Raw genomic sequence first — 18,902 nt, forward strand, 5'->3', positions numbered from 1 at the left:
AATTATTATATTTACAGGAATCGTTGTCAAACAAAAGTGAGGGAATTTGCGAGATACTTTTGCTCGCAAAATTACTGAACTAAACCAGCCTTCTGGGTCAGGGTATAAGCATTTCCGAAATATTTTGAACACATGAGTTTTCTGAAGGATACGCTTATATTCCGATATATTCCGACCCAGAATGGGAAATTTAGAAGTAGTGGAAGGTATGAATTCATATGTTTGAAATTTACACTTTCTGGTAACTAACAATTTATGTTTTTCTATATAGATAACGCTACCGAAATCGAATTCTTAGAAGATTACGATGGCATGGAAATCATGCCATCTCAAGCGATAGCCAAGGGCCTGCAACAAAATAGAGACGCCAAGATGGGCTTTCTTTGGAGGACGCCCATAAAGAGAAAAAAGTAGTAACTACCATGTTATGGTCAGCTTGGAGGAGGAGACTCTTGTTTATGCGCATAGGCTCATACGAGAAAAAAAAACTAAAAGTAGTAGCACTTAAGTTAGTAAATAATTAGTTTTAGTTTAGTTAAGTTTCACTATTATGAATTTAATTAGTATTAATTGTTAATGAATTTTGATTTTTACATGAATTTTGTGATATTCGGTTAATAAAATATGAATTGTTGAATTAAAATGGAACCGGTAATGATTTTCCTTTTTTTTATCTTATTTTTTTTATTAACTATTATTTTTATCTTTTTTTAATTTGTTTTATTAATTGTAAAGATAGTTGCAAATTTAAATGTAATATTCCCAAAAAACAAGAACTCCAAATTTAGGATACACATAGATCTGCAATATCAAATGGACAAAGAACTGATAAATATGGACCTATGGAACATAGTAACAAACAGGAAAAAACACCGCTCCCGGAATCGATAAAATTACATACGAAATGCTAAGGAACATAAATAAAGAAACTCTAGAAAAAATCCTTGCAGATGGGAACAAAATGTGGCAAAAAGGAAAAATTGATAAAGAACTAAAGAAAATAAAAAGAATAGCCATACCAAAACCCTTAAAAGACACCAATGACCCAAATAACTACAGACCTATTTCACTAATAACCACAATCATAAAAATACTCAACACGGCTGTACTACTAAGACTGACTAAATATATAGAAACAAAGAACATACTACCTGAAAACTCCCTGGGCTTCAGAAATAAAAGAACAATATATCAATGAATAAATTACCTCTACAACCATATAAAACACAACCAAAAACAAAATAGGATATGCCGAGCAGTTTTTATAGACCATGAAAAAGCATACAACCAGGTACATACAAAAACATTGATGGAAAAAATGATTGCGAGCAATATACCCCATAAATCATAGCATGGACATATGCCTTCCTCAGAAACAGAACCCTACAAATCGAGAGCAACAGGAATACCTATAGCATGCTGGTAACAGACGGCCTACCACAAGGTGAAGTAATGTCACCCACACTCTTCAACATTTATACCAAAGACATACACACAAAAATAACAGACACAAATACAATACGCAGGCGATTTCGTAATAATTAACAGCCGAAAAAACGAAACGGAACTACAACAAAATATTCAAATAGCAATAAACGCTCTCAATCAAGAAATAGAAGCTTTTAAATTAAATATCAATACAAACAAAACCAAAGTCATGATTTTTGGAAACCCTACCTAAAACATTCAAGTCAGTATAAAAAATAAAAATATAGAAAAAATAAACGTATACAAATACTTAGGTACTATAATAGACAGCAAATTAAACTTCCAAAAACATATAGAACATCTAAGAAACAAGGCCACCACCCGTTTGAACTTCCTTAAAATAATAAGCTGTACCCAAAACAACCTACACCCCAAAAAAACTATCAACATTTATCGAGCAACTATAAGTAATGTCGCTGACGGAAATTATGTCCTTTTTAGGAACCGCTGTCCGCGCTCAAAAAAGGTCCCTAGCTTAGGAGAATAGTAGCAGGAGAGCGGACTAGCTTATCTTTACGTTGAGAGCGGCTAAGCTTACCTCTCTCGCATCGCTTCACCGTGAAGCGATGAGTGAGAGGGAAGTTAAGCATCTCTGTCTGTCTCGCTTGCTCCTGCAGGCGCAGACAGATAATGCAAGGATAATGCGGGGATCGGCGCGAAAAATCCTCCCCAAAATTATTAAATTTATTAGGCAAATTAGGGAAATAGTTGAGGAAATAATTATAGGAAATTAGAGGAAACTAGATAAATTTTACACTGTTACAGGAATTAATATTATGAATATGAAGTAGGGCGAAAGGGTAAAGGGTCAAAAAAAGGGTTAAGAAACGCGAAGAAATCACGGTTATGCATCGCCGTTAAGGAAAATTATGTATCGCTAAAGCAGCATGTACGATTAAAAGGGGGCTACGGCGAGGTAGCCCTAAAAAGACAAGCTTTCTCACAACCGGAACAAAAAGCCTTTTTATTTCGGTTGGCCGCGGATAAATTAGTTTAGTTTCTACCTTCTCTCACCCTCGGTCGGAGTTTGATACTCCGGTCCGAGAGCTCAACACAGGTTTATCGCCCTGCTGTGCTGGGAACATTAAGCTTTTTATGAAAAATAATACAATTTTTTACATGTGCCATGCCTATATTTCGAACTACATTACGAAGCTGTAATTCCTGTTTCGTCAAAAAGCGGTTCTACAAAACTGCAGCCTAATGTAATTCTTTATGTCAAAATGCTAGGTCCTTGAGGAATCCTTGCATGATGATATTACCTGTCAAGCGGGAAATTTTCCGCTCGGTTCTGCTCGATGTTTTGACAGATCCGGGCTAAAAATTTTAGCTTTCTAACTTAAGGTATCATAGACCCCAATATTAGAAAATCTACAATACACGGTACAATGAAAAGAAACACAAATGAGGGTAGAGGCTAGTGATGAAAATTACGTTACGAACCTACTAGGTTCGTTCCGTTCCTTGAATAGAACGAACGCACCAGGTTCAATCAAAAATATGAAGTAGGTTTTTTGCACCTACAATTTTTTTTATGATGAGAAGGTAGCAACGTGAACTCTTACTTCTATTTTCTTGTTCAGAATTGTTAAGCCGTTTATTTTTTAACGAAATCAACGCTGGAAGTAGCAAAGCAAGGTTTGTTCTGGGTTTTAAAAGGGGCCCCTGGTGTTCGAGTTGCAGGCTGATGTGCAGCTTGATGTGATGACGGTCATCGGTGGGGGGCTAGGGGAGTGGACGGGAAGAAAGAAATAAATTGTTTGAATTGCAATACGGCCCCAGTTATAAATAAAAAAATATTCATAAATTCCATTGTAGTAGGTTCGGTGAACCTACCAGGTTCGTTCCGTTCCTTATTGAACAGAAACTGGTTCCGTTCCGTTCCAAAAAAAAGGAACTTTCTCATCACTACCAGCCGTGGTAATTAAATAATTTATGTTAATATAATTTACTAAGGGTATTTCATCCCTTTTTGTGTACGCCCAAGTACATTTTGCGAATAATTCTCAACTAAATATGTTGTCTAATGCATCATGCATTTTGTTGGTATGGTCCAAGGATACGGTATGAGACGCAAGCCATTGTAACACGTTTTCAAATTCAATACTTATCGTACGTCTTATTATCACTTTAATTTTACTTTACTTTGCGTGTAAAGTTTCCTTTTTAATGTTGGAGTCATTGAGGCCTTACCTTGGGTTTGGGGACTACTCTCGATGCTCTTGAAATAATAACACGAGGAATTGTTCTGGAAGCCCAGTTGTGCATCTGATCATTGACAACTGTCAACTTGCGATCGATCACTCATAACTGACCGCGTTCTAACAGTTTTGGTTTATTTTATACTGAAAGTGGTGGCTAAGATGTTTCCTATTTCTGGGTTTCTAATCGTTTGCAATCGTTACCGATGCATTTTATGATTGTAGCTGACTAAACATTCATAATGAATTTTGGGTTGTTTACGCTTAGTTTTCAGATTTCTGTTTTACTTCCTTTCTATCTTTATTTATATTAAATCGTTCGCTAGATTTTTGGTTTATCTTTACTTTATGGTTTTGTCCTTTTTGAACATGTGTATGCATCCTGTCTACCCTATGATTTGTTTTCTTAGGCTTTTGCCTGGTTCCTAATTAGGTACAAATAGTTTCTGCATATTGTTATCTGTATGGATGTGCATATTTAGTTTTCTTCATGTTGCCAAGTACTGTGTTTCGTATTTTATGGCTTTTTTCAAAATGTTCCTCGGGTTGTGCGTTTGCTTATTTGCCCGCATGAAGGGATTTTACAAGGGTCCCTTTTTGTCTCTACCTGCATATGATTTGATTCCGTTTCAATTCTAAACTTTGACGAGTTTTTAATGTGCTATTTAATATTTCTTGTACGGTAATGATTTGATGTTTGGCGGATATGCTACATTCGATTCAAAATCGTCAAGTTCCTGCTTACTTTTTAAACACGAGAAATCAAAATGAGGCACTTTTACTATTTGAACTGTTTTTTAAAATATCACATGTCATTCGTAGGTTGGTAACTTCTTTTTTGAGGCTTTTAATTTCTATCTGCATTTTTTGCATCTTTTCATTCATCTGATATATCTGGCGTTGATAATCGGGTTCTGCGGGGAGCTGACTATCGAATGATTGAGGAAGCGTGGGTGTATATGAAGGTGAAGATTGCGGAGTACCGGATTCTGCGACTTGCTCTTGTGTCCATTTTTTTGGTATATTGACGGTGACGAGGCGCGGATCATTTGTTGCCGGTTTACGTTGCTGACTAGCGAATGGTACAGGAATACGCGTGACTTTACATGGCTGACCATTGGACGGAGTTAGCGGGAGCGTGGCTTTTCGTTGCTGAGTACTGGATGGTGTTTGCGGAAGCGTGGGTGTATGTATAAACGGTGCTTGTCCGTGTTCCCATCCTTTTGGTAAATTTACCAAGACGTTGCGTGAACGATTTGGTACCGGTTTTTGTTGCAGATTAGTGGATGATTTTTGAACAAGTGTGGCTTTTGGTCCATCAACCAACAAGCGTTTGCTGTTGGATTTATTATTCGGATCGATCGACGTGCGTTTCATTTTCCAAACCACCTACAGGTAGTTAAAACCGAGAAAATTATTGGTCATTGAATAACTGAGCAATGCCCGTACGCGAAGGACCAAGATTCTTTACCTCAGAAGACCGCAGTTTAAATACAACTCAGGTAAGATAATGATATAAATAGCACTCCACTGAAAATATCTTCTCTCTCCTTCACTCTCTCGCAGGCACATACACAAGACAAATGCAGCAGTAAAAAACACAGTAAGGAACAGACGATGTAACACAGTCAAAGCATAAAACGGTAATGAGCCCGAAATGAGCAGCGGTCCTAAAAAGAGCTCTACAAAAACATGTTAGAGGAGCTCTACAACAGATATGAGACAACTTTTTTTAAAAACAGATTTATATATTTTTTCGAAAGATAATTATATATCTTGGTCATTATTTATCTTGTCAAATTTATTGCAACCAAAGTGGGTATATAAGGAGGTGTATTCATAGCATTTGACATATTGCCATTTTGAATTTCAGTTTGACAGCAGGGGTCGATATATGTATACCGATGAAGGCCACACATACAGTGATGTTATTGTTGACGATCAGTGCAGGTGCAGTAAGTGCCCACACTAATTGTAAAGTATTGAGTGGAACTTCGGCCAAGAATGTGGCGTGTCGTCGTCCTTCTGGATCCTACACATTACTCTACGCATTTACCGCTTATGGGTTCATCAGTGTTTTGATTGTGGCAACGAAATAAATACGGATGTAAACATTTGCCATTCACCAACACACATGAACAAACGGATGGGATTTGACAACTGGGGTCGATCCTCTTTTTCCTACCAAATGTTCTACATGACTACACCTCCTTATATACCCACTTTGATTGCAACTATACACCGTGAAAAATAAAGACAACCCGACCAGCAATGCCCGGGTAGCAATATCAACATACCTTCTCGTTCTGTCTTATGAACAATCAAACCTGCCAAAGCGAGAAAGCATGTTGGTTTGGCTGGTCGGGTGTCAGCACTTTTTACATGCAAACCTTGGGGAAATGCTGCAAAACTCGTGTACAAACGCGAATCCTTTGATTGTATGTGTAGGCTGACATCCAGCCATCATTGATAATGACGCAGTTTCCCACTTGGCAAAAGTCGTACGACATTGCGGCTTATTAGCCGGCTTATTAAAGGCTTACTAGCAACTTAGTAAGCCTCGTTCGTGGATCGTTCGCGGGGGTGGGGGAATCGGGTATAGGGGGCGGGGCGCATGTACGCTTGCATACGAGCATGCAAGCTTGCAAGCATGGAAGCTCCCAAGCTTACTTATAATAAGCCTGGAAGCCAAAAAATTAGCTTTATTTTGTCCCGTTCTTTCCTTCGCTTTTTTTCTTTCTCGCTTTCCCTTTCTTTCCTATTGCTGCATTCGGGACACCCTCGTCCCGAACACACCACGACCGTGAACGAAATAATTACCAGGAAGTATGTATTTCCCTTTTTTTATTGCACATACGCTCATCATGCGACGAACAGGTAAAAAAAACTGCCAGCGTTCTGCGAAGCGGACGGTGGGATGGGGTTCCTATGTTCGGCAGAGGTTTCTGTAAATATATAGAAGAAAAAAAACGGAGAGACATGAGAAATCTTTACACTTTGTTTTTTTTCTTTAACTCATTTCGAGTGTTAAAATGCGTACCTCTCAAGACGGCGAATATTCAGCACTCTCTCCGATGTGATTTGTCCTGCCATCCTGCGGTTTAACTCCGGCTTCACCCTTTCCGCTTCACGGCCAAACTCTTTCCATCAGCTGATCGACTCGATGGGATTCACTATGCACAAAACACAAGGAATAGAATTAATTCACTTATCACAATCACTAGTTTTCACATTACTTACCAGAGCAAAGAATCACTTCACAAAACACGATAACGCTTGCGCACACACCTCCGCCTCCAGCAAAGGCCAAACTCATATGAATACGCCAAAGACAGGGCAAAAGCAATTTTGTAGTGAAAGAAAGGAGACAGCGAAAAACAATATAGTGCCACACTCCTCGACAGGCTTCAAAGTGTGGAACCAAAATTGTCTAACACTTCGAGTATGGGACCGTTCAGGTGTGGGGTGGGTTGGTGACGAAGGTTGCGGTGAGGGTTTACATAGAATATGGGAGCGTTTGTGAGTGAGGTAGGGTGGTGGAGTGAGAGTTTGTCGTACGATCGCTCGAAAGTGAGGGTCAGGGGTAGCGAGAATGAAGAAATTTCCCCCCTCTCATGCGATTTCTGCCAAGTGGGTTGTTGTGTGCTAAGTGCGGAGTGGACGTGTTGTGGGAGTTAGAAAATATTATATTCTTTTGTGCGTGAGTAATGCGCGGAAATTTGCAAATATGCGCGTTGTTTTGTGCAGTGCGATGTTAAAGTGAGTGTTGTGCTTGTCTTTCCGTGCCATAAATGTGTGGTGTTAGTTTTTCTCCTTCACTACGTGCTTGCTTCGGCAAGCACATTGAGTTTGTAGTGAGGATAAAAACTTTCGTTACATGTTGTGGAAATTGCTTCGTTTTTTACACACCGATAAATATAATTGGTGCTGTGTGTTGCGTGTGAAATAGTGATTAATTTTCTTGTTGATCTTGTGTCGTAAAATCAACAAGTCGCAATTAGTTTGTGAATTGATTTTATGTTCGTATATTGATGCATCTTGGGTGCAGACTGCTGTCTGCTGCATGTTGAATTTTTTGACACTGCTGTCTGCTGCATGCTGAATTTTTTGACGCATCCTACAAGGTGTCTGTGGAACGGGCTGTTGGACGTCACGTATTGGTGTTGGTGTACATACAAAAAAAACGGCTGTTTGTTACCCGGGTGGTGTCCATACAAAAAAAAACTGCTGTTTGTTACCCGGGCTTGTAATTGTACTAACATAGCTGCACGTGAACTCGGCGAACCACGCCGTCTTTCGATGGTAAGAGTTAGACGATTCTTCCTTTGGGCCAGCATCCTCTCGGTAGGGCGTCATCCACCACTAGCACTAGGTCTCCTTCTCTTAGAGGCGGTTGGGGCTGAAACCATTTGCTGCGACGCGTAAGGGTAGGCAAGTAAGAAGCTACCCACTTTTTCCAAAAATGATCTGCGTACAATTGTGATGTCTTCCAACTGTTCCTAAGTGCTGCGGAAGAGTCATCAAATTTAGTTATTGTTTTTGCCCCGGAAGATGAACCCAGTAGGAAGTGGTTTGGTGTTAGTGGCGCCTCTTCTTCGCTGTCAACCGATACGTGTGTTAGTAGACGCCCCGGGTAACAAACAGCAGTTTTTTTTTGTATGGACACCAACACCAATACGTGACATCCAACAGCACGTCCCACAGACACCTTGTAGGATGCGTCAAAAAATTCAGCATGCAGCAGACAGCAGTGTCAAAAAATTCAGCATGCAGCAGACAGCAGTCTGCACCCAAGATGCATAAATATACGAACATAAAATCAATTCACAAACTAATTGAGACTTGTTGATTTTACGACACAAGATCAACAAGAAAATTAATCACTATTTCACACGCAACACACAGCACCAATTATATTTATCGGTGTGTAATAAACGAAGCAATTTCCACAACATGTAACGAAAGTTTTTATCCTCACTACAAACTCAATGTGCTTGCCGAAGCAAGCACGTAGTGAAGGAGAAAAACTAACACCACACATTTATGGCACGGAAAGACAAGCACAACACTCACTTTAACATCGCACTGCACAAAACAACGCGCATATTTGCAAAATTCCGCGCATTACTCACGCACAAAAGAATATAATATTTTCTAACTCCCACAACGCGTCCACTCCGCACTTAGCACACAACAAACTGCGTCATTATCAATGATGGCTGGATGTCAGCCTACACATACAATCAAAGGATTCGTGTTTGTACACGAGTTTTGCAGCATTTCCTCAAGGTTTGCATGTAAAAAGTGCTGACATTGCTGGTCGGGGCGTGTTGATAATTTGCTCCACTTCGATTAACCAGTTAGCAAATACAGCGTCTGTCGGTGTTTTTTTGTGAACTGTATGCTGGGGAGTGTTCGCTTTATCGATTGTACCAACCTCTCCCATGCACCCCCGAAATGTGGAGCCCCAGGGGGGTTAAATCTCCACTTTGTGTCTGGAAGATATACTGCCTCAATCAGCTCATCGAGGTCAATCTGCTTAGCTGCATCCTTCAATTCACGATCAGCGCCGACGAAATTGATTGCTCGATCAGTCACGATTTTAATAGGAGTGCCTCTCCGTGCAATAAAGTTACGCAGCGCGATTATGCAGGCGCCAGTGTGACCAGATTGTTTTCCTCGTTATCGGTAGGAAAGCAAAAAATTTATCGGTAGTTGTCGGTATGATCCTAATTCTGTTCGCCTCATGTTCTTTTCAGCTAATACGTGTGAGCGGGGGGGGGGGGGGGGGGGGGGGGGTGTTCGCAGGGTAAATGGAAATGTTGAAATGTTGTGAATTTTGTCGTTCTCAGCGACACAAAAAGAGCCAAACCTCGGGAGAAATATTCAGTGTTTCATTGTCTGTAGACAATTTATTCATGACATTTATGACTTCTTCACCCATATTAACAAAAATCTGTGATTTTCGGTAGGATTCTTGAAAAATCGGTAGTTTCAGGGTGCTTGTCTGTGAATCGGTAGGCTAATCAAAAATCGGTAGGAATACAGATAAATCGGTAGTTCTGGTCACACTGCCAGGCGCTTGTGTTCAGACTATGAGCAACCTCTATATGAATCGCCCGAACTGTTAGACACGTGAACAGCACACCCCACCGTTTCTCCTGCCTCCGGCCACTGGCAACCAGAAAGGGTCCAAAATAATCAATTCCTGTGTAGGAGAACGGTCTGGTGAACGGTGACAATCGAGCTAATGGTAGTTCACTCATCACAGGCGGTCGCGGGTATGCTTGTCGAATCCGGCATATAAAACAATTACTCCTTACTCTGTGACACGCGCTTCTTAAAGCAGGTATGTCAAATCGTTGCCGCACTTCGTTCATAACAGTTTGGTGATTTTGGTGGTTGTAATTCCAGTGATATTCTGCTACTACCAGATCCGTCACCCAGGATCTTTTAGGGAGGGTTATCGGCCTCTTAGTATTATCACCTACATAACGACATGCGTCGATTCTTCCACGTACCCGTAAAACGTCGTTATCATTCCATCGGGTATCAACATCAGTTATTGGTGCTGTTTCTGACGAACGATTGTTCACAAACGATAGTTTCTAGTGAATCTATCATCGTATCATTGACGAATGTTATATGTATACCACATTTTCAAATTTTCGTCAATGTGACGGTTTATGTTATTCATACAGTCTGCAACACCTAGTTTTTTGAGAGTAGCCGAAAAAGTTGAAGAGGTAGATAAAAGTGATGTTCAACAAAATTGTAGAGAATAAAAAAAGGAATTTTTGGATGATTTTTTCAAATTTTTAACCTTACGCTATCATAGTTTTTCGCTGGATAAAATCCTTACTAATCTCGGGTTCTGATATTTTTTTAATAGCACATGTACGTTCCGTATTTTTCCATAATGCTGAAAAATAACCTTGTATAGTCCCCACAACGTGTACAAAGATATTTAACCGAGGGATAAAATAGATAGCTTTGGGATGTAAACCGCTTCAATTGTGGCGTAATCATCTATAAGTAAAGGTAAAATCTGATATGAAAGGGAATCATTGAAAATACTAGTATTTATTTCCAGAGTACTACGTACTACGTACTAAAACCTCAAAAGATCTTGTCCTGCTATTACTGTCTTTCCTTGACTTTATTTACCCATTGCAGGATCGCAAGTCCTGAAATGTTGCCTTATTTGTAGACTTGCCAAAACCTTCTAAACTCTGGCCAATCTGTCGTCGTCTTCCAAACCATTATCCCAAACTTTGTAGGTGGACGTATCAACGCCATAGCTCCATCTCGGTTGGGGCATACCAACGCTCCTCTGGGGCGAACTAAAAGGACTTTATTCGGTCAGGTCGTCCGGTGCTATTTGAATGGCATGACCAGCCCATCGGAGCCTGCCCAGTCTAATTCGCTGTGAGTTCATCATACAGCTCATAGATCACATCATTGTGCAGGTTTTCCACACATAAGGGGCAAAAAATCCTGCTGACCTTGGACTCAAGACCAACGTTTTTTTTACTTTCTTCGAAAAAATGCCAATTTCGCAGAGGCCGATTTTCCTAAAGGCGAACTAAGCGACCGCGTGCTCCCAAACGAATTGGTACTGGTCAGGCGCGGATTTAGCGGTACGCAAACTAAGAAGATGCTTGAGATGTTAAACAGGTTTGGTTTATCTCGATTTTTTTCACCGTCTGGTCCGAATGATTGGAATAAATCCTTACGGTTTTATGTTATTCACAAAACTTTTCATGTATAAAAATGTATTTTAAAATGATATTTGAAAATCAAAAAGAAATATACATAAAAACCATAGAATAACATTCTGGTACTTAAAGGCTTCAATTTAAAAGGAACACGAGCTACGAACCGCATTTCCGCAAAGAAAACTACACCTACGAACGATCTTTCGATTCGTTGCAGTTGCTCAGGCTGGTGTCATTGCTCGGTCGTATACGATTTTATCGTACGACCAAATTGCAAGGGGTGTCATTGCTCGTACGATTTGGTCGTACGACCAATTCGGTTTGACATTTGGAGATAAACAATCGAAGAAGGAAGAAAGTAATGTTTATAATCACATCATTCATTGTGTCACAACATTCATCACATCATTGTTAACACAAATACAGCGTTTTGCTCTAATTTTTGTCTAATTGTACGTGAAAGTAAAGTGAGTTTGTGTGTTTAAAAAAGGATAATTTTAAGTAATAATGTTACAAATTGGTAGTGTCGGTCTACTGGCACCGGCAGGTCTGTAGACGGGATGATCATCGGGAGGCATTCTCCTGCCAAAGCAGTTCCATGTTTCCGTTTGCAGCATTGGAAATTGTGCCACATATCGGCAGTCTGGTTAGCGCACACTAAATGTTTTTAAATCGGGCGAAAGGCCCTACTTCAGGAATGGTACTTCCGGTTTGCTAGATGGTGATTTGGCTGGAGGTGCACTGTTGCGGTAAATACTCTACATACATAAGAGACCGCAGTTACAGTTTCACCGTTTTACTGTTACATCTTTAATGCCGGAACAAATTTTACTGACATGCAAGAATGTTCGTGGCACACCAGTTATCCATCCCAATTATTTAGCATCGAAAGATGTGTAGCATGCTGAAAATTTCAGTTACTCACAATATTTACAACCGGTGGGTTCATCGCAAGTGTCTCTCTACTTTGTCTGTACCAGTCCTAGCAGCGTGAAGCGCACCTCGGGCGGATCCAGTTTGATAACTTTTTTGTATACCTTACGCGAATCCTTCAGTAATGTTTCCGGCGTTGTGCAGTGTGCAAATGGGAAAATATTTCAACTTTTTGGCTCATACATCTATCAGCCTGCAATAAGCGATGAAGTGATGGTACATGGCATCGTTAAAGTTGTAAATGGTCACTGTGTATTCTCCTCGCGTATCTTCTGCTCCACGTTCTTGTTCAGCAGTTCACCCCGAAAGGCGTGGTAGAGGTTTTTGGCGTAGTACAAGCAGATCTTATTAGAAGCAGCTCATCGAAGCGGTTCCCACTATGCTTAAGAGCATCTTATTCAGTTTAGCTGTTCGAAAATTGTTATTGCCATTAATTGTTTGCTGCTTTTTCAGAACTGCAATTGTTATAATCAATATTAAACTGAAATTAAAATTTCATTTACTTTCTTTTATTTCTATTTATAGAATGGATTCAGATACTGAAAACGAGATATCACTGAGTACGAGCCTTGCCTTGCGCTACTTACTATCGAAGAAGACGAACAACCAAGTCAACGACATTTTTAAGAATCGTCATAGAAACGGAGAATATTATGTCCTATTTCCGAAGCTGTTACAAGACCCTGTAAAATTTTTCCAATATATGCGAATGTCGAAGGAAACTTTCTATTTCATCTTAAGAAAGATAGAGCATCTCATCACCAAATTACCAACCCACAAACCATATATTTCTCCAGAAGAAAGATTGATGGTAACTCTCAGGTATGTGTTGTTATTACTGACAATTACAATTACTACAAATCTTTGGAGGTTCACAAACTACCATAAATATCTTTACTTGTAGTAATTTTTATATACCTAACGATATGTTTATAATTGCGTCATTATGATGCTTTTCAATCACATCGATCGGCTTGGCCGTTTAGTTACAGTTCATAGTTATAATACTTAATGCTACTTCTCTTTGGCTTAACGCCTTACTACGTATGTAATGTTGATTACAAAATGGCTTACTATGGACAGAGACTTTCGATGGGCACTCTTAACTTAGGCTTTTTGCTGCTTTGTATAGGAACATACTGTTTTGCTAACCTGAATGTGTCTTTCCCATAACTTTAGTTATTTAAGCTATGTTGGGCTGTGTTTCTCTGTTGGTCTGTGTGCTTCGCGGTTTTGGCCTGCTACAGAACTCCTTGCAACAGAAACAATACACCAATAAAAAACAATAAAAAAATGAAAGAAACAATACTATACGAACTAGCAAAGAAAAAAAAATCATGGAAAAACAATTCAATTAACTATACTATAATAACTATAAAGGAAAAAAAATCATGGAAAAAATTCATCAAACTATCTAACTATCTAAAAAGAAACAGTAAACTACATACCTAACTAATATTAAAAAAACCTACTAACTATCCTTATAGCTACGTAATTTCTCTTTTATCACGCGGTGGCCAAACCGCTGAATTTCCTCCCGAGCGTCTATTTGGTCTTCGACCTCTAACATGTCCATGAGAGTGACCAAACTCATCATGGCATGGTAGTTGCCACTTTTTTTTTGTTTTAGAATGTCGTGGCGCTCCTTTTCGAGAGTCACCAGATCTTCCAGCAGGGCAGCATCCGTACCTCGTTTTGGGCGGCTGCCCGATGGCTGAGGTGATGACTGCGCTGGAGATTGAGCTGGCTCCTCTCCGTAGTGCCCCTCCTCGAAGAACTCTTCGAGGTATTCCTCGCTTGCTTTTTCTGTTAAGAGTAATGTATAAAATGGTTAATGAACTAAAATAATAAATTTAAAGAATTTCTTATACATACCTTCCACTGCTTCCAGATTACCCTTTCTGGGTCTGGATTCAAATGTATCCTTCAGGAAGCTCATCTGTTCAAAAAACTTCCATCGGACCGATTTATATCCAGACCCAGATGGCTGGCGCATTTCCGTTAGCTTGCGCGAAAATACTTCGCGCAAGCTGCGCCACTTGGCTTTGGCAAGGATTCCTGAAACAAACAACAAATATTATACCACACATTACTAATATTCTACTATTCAGAACAATTTATATTTTATACTTTAAAGTAGTATTATTGGCATCTACATCTCAACTGAACTAAAATTTCTGTTTCATTCACTTTTTTCTTTTTAGGTTTTTATCAACTGGAATACCATTAAAATCGCTATCGTTCACGTTTTGCATGGCACATAACACGATTGGGGGCATTGTGTATGAAACTTGTGAGGCCATTTGGAATACTTTGAAGGATGAGTTCATGCCTTTTCCCACGACCGCTGCCTTGGAGCAAGTTGAAAAAGATTTTTTTGAAAAATGGAAATTTCCAAATTGTATTGGTGCCGTCGATGGCAAACATGTGCGTCATAAGGGTCCGGCAAAATCGGGAACACAGTATTACAACTATAAGAAATATTTTTCCGTACATTTGCAAGCTGTTGCAGATGCGAACTGTAAGTTCATAACCGTAGATGTTGGAGAGTACGGCAGCCGCAGTGACAGCGGTGTATTTAATTCTTCAACATTGTATGAACTTATGCGTTCAAACCGTTTAAATGTCCCTGCTCCGAAACCTCTTCCGGGTACTATAACCAGCGTACCTCACGTTTTTGTGGGCGATCAGGGATATCCACTAAAGAATTTTTTGCTACGACCCTACCCAGAAAACAGTGCAGATGCTGCCAAACTTCGTTTCAACGAATCGCTAAGCATTGCCAGACGTTGTGTAGAATGCGCGTTTGGTATACTCGTCGCTAAATGGCGATGTTTAAAAACGGAACTCCAGGTAACTCCGGACCATGTTACAACGATCATACAAACAGTGTGTTTATTGCACAACTTGTGCATTGATTTTAAGGACACCGTTGTAAATCCGTGCAGTTCCGAAAACTCCACACCTCCTAACCCCAATAGCTCCAGAGCATATAATCACTCATCTCATGAGGCAACGGAGATCAGAGAGATTTTTAAGAACTATTTTTTTAACTCCTCCACGGTGGAGCAGAACAACCGTTAGATATATGAAATACCTTTTTTTGTCTTATTTTTTTAATAGTATATTATAACAATGCAGTTACCTTCTTCAAATATGAAATACCTATTTTTGTCTTATTTTTTTATTTTTTTTATTTTTTTAATAGTATATTATAACAATGCAGTTGTTCTGTTGTCAGTGTATGTAGCCATACCGCACTGATATGGGTATGGATCCGAAGCCTCTAGAAGGATAATATAGGCACTCCATACCCTACTCCGAGTCAATACGTCCCCGTCGTACAGAATGGTAACATATCTCTCCAAATATCTGAGCTTGGGTATACGGGGAAACCCAACCCCTTGGGAAGATGGGGTTTATGGCTAAAATGAGCGGAGGGGGACAGCCAGCGTCTGTTCTCCATGTAAGGGGCGGCTGGATGTGCCTTCTGTCCTGGCACCCTACGGGGCTTTAAACAGCTAGGTTGCGTAGGCCCTCTGACGAGACAGGGGGTTGGGGGAGAGGCCTTGCAAGCCACCCCCAATATAATTGCAACGAAAAGTAATCAAGAAATTTCGAATCGGATTAACAGATACAGATAACATCGCTCTGGAAGGTGTCATGCGAAGCTCGGGCTTCGACATCCGGGGCACGATTTTCACCCGTTCTCTCCAATTTCTCGGCTTCGCGGATGACATCGACATCATCGGACGGACATCTGCGGCGGTGTGCGACGCGTACACCCGACTGAAACGCGAGGCCGACAGAATTGGATTGAGGATCAATGCGACGAAGACAAAGTACCTGCTTGCCGGAGGCTCTGACCGTGATAGAGGCCGACTCGGGAGCAGAGTATCAGTTGACGGCGACGATCTCGAGGTGGTAGAGGTGTTCTGCTACCTTGGTACGATCGTAACTTCGGACAACAACATGAGCAGCGAAATCCGAAGGCGCATTGTTCAGGGAAATCGTGCCTACTACGGGCTCCACCTCATTTCAATATTTCTCATATTTTCTTATTTTTTTTCTCTTGTTTTCTCAATACTTTCAAAGATTTCCGATTTTCGAACCATAGATTTCTAAACCACTTAAAAAAGTGTTAGTTTTAAAATTAAAGTTAATATAAAATGTGTTAGTTTATTCATATAGAAAAAAATATAAAAATGAATTAGGTCATCTTTCTCATCATTATCTAATTGCTTGTGTTTTATTTTTATGAACAACATAGAATTTGATCTACATGTACCACGATCATGACTATTTGCAAAATCAAATGTTTTAAACCATGCTATAAAGAACATGATCATCCATTAATATCCTTTTCATTTTTTTGTTGCTTATAATTTAATTGTGTCTCGCTAATTTGTAATTGTTCGGATATAGCCATTGCTTTATTATTAATAGTAACATTATTGTATCAAGCGATTTTGTTTATGTTCTCCGTAGCACTAAATTCTTCACGCCATATCTACGCATCGATCTCGCGACATTTAACGCACTTTATCTCATAATCATCATCAACTGCTGCGTTGTAATGAGTGTTTTCTTGGGATTCCTCACCAATGTGAAGATAAACTTTTTAATGCTAGAATCAGAAATATCCTAAACCACCATTCTTCGCAGCAGATATTGGTGCTGTTTCTGACGAACGATTGTTCAGGAACAATTGTTCGTTGTGTAAAATCGTTCATGAATGAACTGGTTACCCCTCGTTTCAATTCATTTTAATTCATTATAAGTTCATTTCAGTAGTCATTAGTTCATTTTAGTCATTCACAAAAGCCAACCCAAACCACCCACATTCATTTTTCCCGTGTTTCCTTTTCAGCTATGCTAACTAGATTTTTTTTAAATACAAACTGTTCTACTAGAACAAAAACGACGGCTTTATTGAAAGTGTACTTTTCGATAGATTTCATTTACCATGTAACGTCTACAGTTACTCGTTGAGCAACTGCAACGAATCGAACGATCGTTCGTAGGTGTAGTTTTCTTTGTGGAAATGCGGTTCGAAGCTCGTGTTCCTTTAAAATTGAAACCTTTAAGTACCAGAATGTTATTCTATGGTTTTCATGTATATTTCTTTTTGTTTTTCAAATATCATTTTAAAATACAAGGTCCAAGGTCAGCAGGATTTTTTGCCCTTATGTGTGGAAGGTCAATGGAAAAGCTGCACAATGATGAGATCTATGAGCTGTACGATGAACTCACAGCGAATTAGACTGGGCAGGCTCCGATAGGCTGGTCATGCCATTCAAATATCACCGGACGGCCTGACCGAATAAAGTCCTTTTAGTTCGCCCCAGAGGAGCGTTGGTATGCCCCAACTGAGATGGAACTATGGCGTTGATGATGGCCACCTAAAAAGCGGTTTACATCCCAAATCTATCTGTTTTATCCCTCGGTTAATTATATTTGTACACGTTGTGGGGACTATATAAGGTTATTTTTCAGCATTATGGAAAAACTATGGAACCTACACGTGCTATTAAAAAATATCAGAACCCAAGATTAGTAAGAATTTGTATCCAGCGAAAAACTATGATAGGTTAAAAATTTGAAAAAATCATTCAAAATTTTTTTTTTATTCTCTCCGATTTTGTTGAACATCACTTTTATCTACCTCTTCAACTTTTTCGGCTACTCTCAAAAAACTAGGTGTTGCAGACTGTACGAATAACATAAACCGTCACATTGACGAAAATTTGAAAATGTGATATACATATCACAGTCGTCGATGATACGATGATAGATTCACTACAAACTATCGTTTCTGAACAATCGTTCGTCAGAAACAGCACCATTGTATTTGTCGCCGTATTCGGCCGCTATCTTCAAGAAAAAAAGCATATAAGCAAAATATTGATTGGCATTAAACTATTACTACTAATACGATAATAACTATTGATGATTTGCACAATAGTACAGCGAGCGTTAATAAAGGATTAAAATTAAAAAAAAAAAACACATTTCTAATTTATTATGCGAGCTAGTGATGTTAATTATATGATAACATGTTTTATAACTATACACCGGGCAAAATAGAATTGGGATCGGCAGCTTCGAGAAGCATAAAGGTAAAAATCTTCGAATACGGGTAATCAAACGTGTATGGCTTTTTTCTCATTTCATGACCGTCACCGTACCCTCAATTTACAGGTATTCATAACCACGATTCCAACACAGCTTCCAAACTACCATCAATATACAGGTATTCATAACCACGATTCCAACACAGCTTCCAAAAGGGATCGAACACTGTGCTGTGGACTATCTAATATTTTTTAAATCTATTTTTTTAACTCTAATATTTTTTCTAATTAATTAATTTCATTAATGATTAATTAATTATTAATTAATTTATCTTGTTCAAGCAAGTTCAACATACAAGTAATAAATTCATAAACAATGCAGCCATGCATTTGTCCACGATATGGGATTTTTGTTTTGAATTAACAGCGATTCTTCTGTTTTAAAAATAATATTGACATTCACAATAATTATATACAAATCCTACGTA

General features: G+C 39.2%; 1 protein-coding gene across 2 annotated transcripts; it reads left to right on the plus strand.

The window, feature by feature from the left end:
- The first annotated feature begins 9,469 nt into the window (after positions 1–9,469).
- On the plus strand, positions 9,470–17,232 carry LOC125769647 (uncharacterized). 2 transcript variants are annotated; one of them, XM_049438455.1, is made up of 3 exons: positions 9,470–10,038; positions 12,866–13,162; positions 14,545–17,232. In XM_049438455.1, exons 2-3 carry the CDS (start codon positions 12,867–12,869, stop codon positions 15,422–15,424), a joined length of 1,176 nt encoding a protein of 391 aa, XP_049294412.1. In that variant the 5' UTR covers positions 9,470–10,038; position 12,866; the 3' UTR covers positions 15,425–17,232. The 2 variants fall into 2 exon arrangements, with proteins under 2 accessions (XP_049294412.1, XP_049294411.1); XM_049438454.1 differs by lacking the exon at positions 9,470–10,038 and adding an exon at positions 11,750–11,874.
- Positions 17,233–18,902: the final 1,670 nt, after the last annotated feature.

Source organism: Anopheles funestus, chromosome 3RL, assembly GCF_943734845.2.
Source record: "Anopheles funestus chromosome 3RL, idAnoFuneDA-416_04, whole genome shotgun sequence".
NCBI lineage: Eukaryota > Metazoa > Arthropoda > Insecta > Diptera > Culicidae > Anopheles > Anopheles funestus.

Coding starts and splice junctions, on each gene's coding strand:
- LOC125769647 (XM_049438455.1), top strand. CDS start 12,867: ATGGATTCAGATACTGAAAACGAGATATCACTGAGTACGAGCCTTGCC. Junction 13,163..14,544: donor AGATTGATGGTAACTCTCAG/GTATGTGTTGTT, acceptor TTTTCTTTTTAG/GTTTTTATCAACTGGAATAC.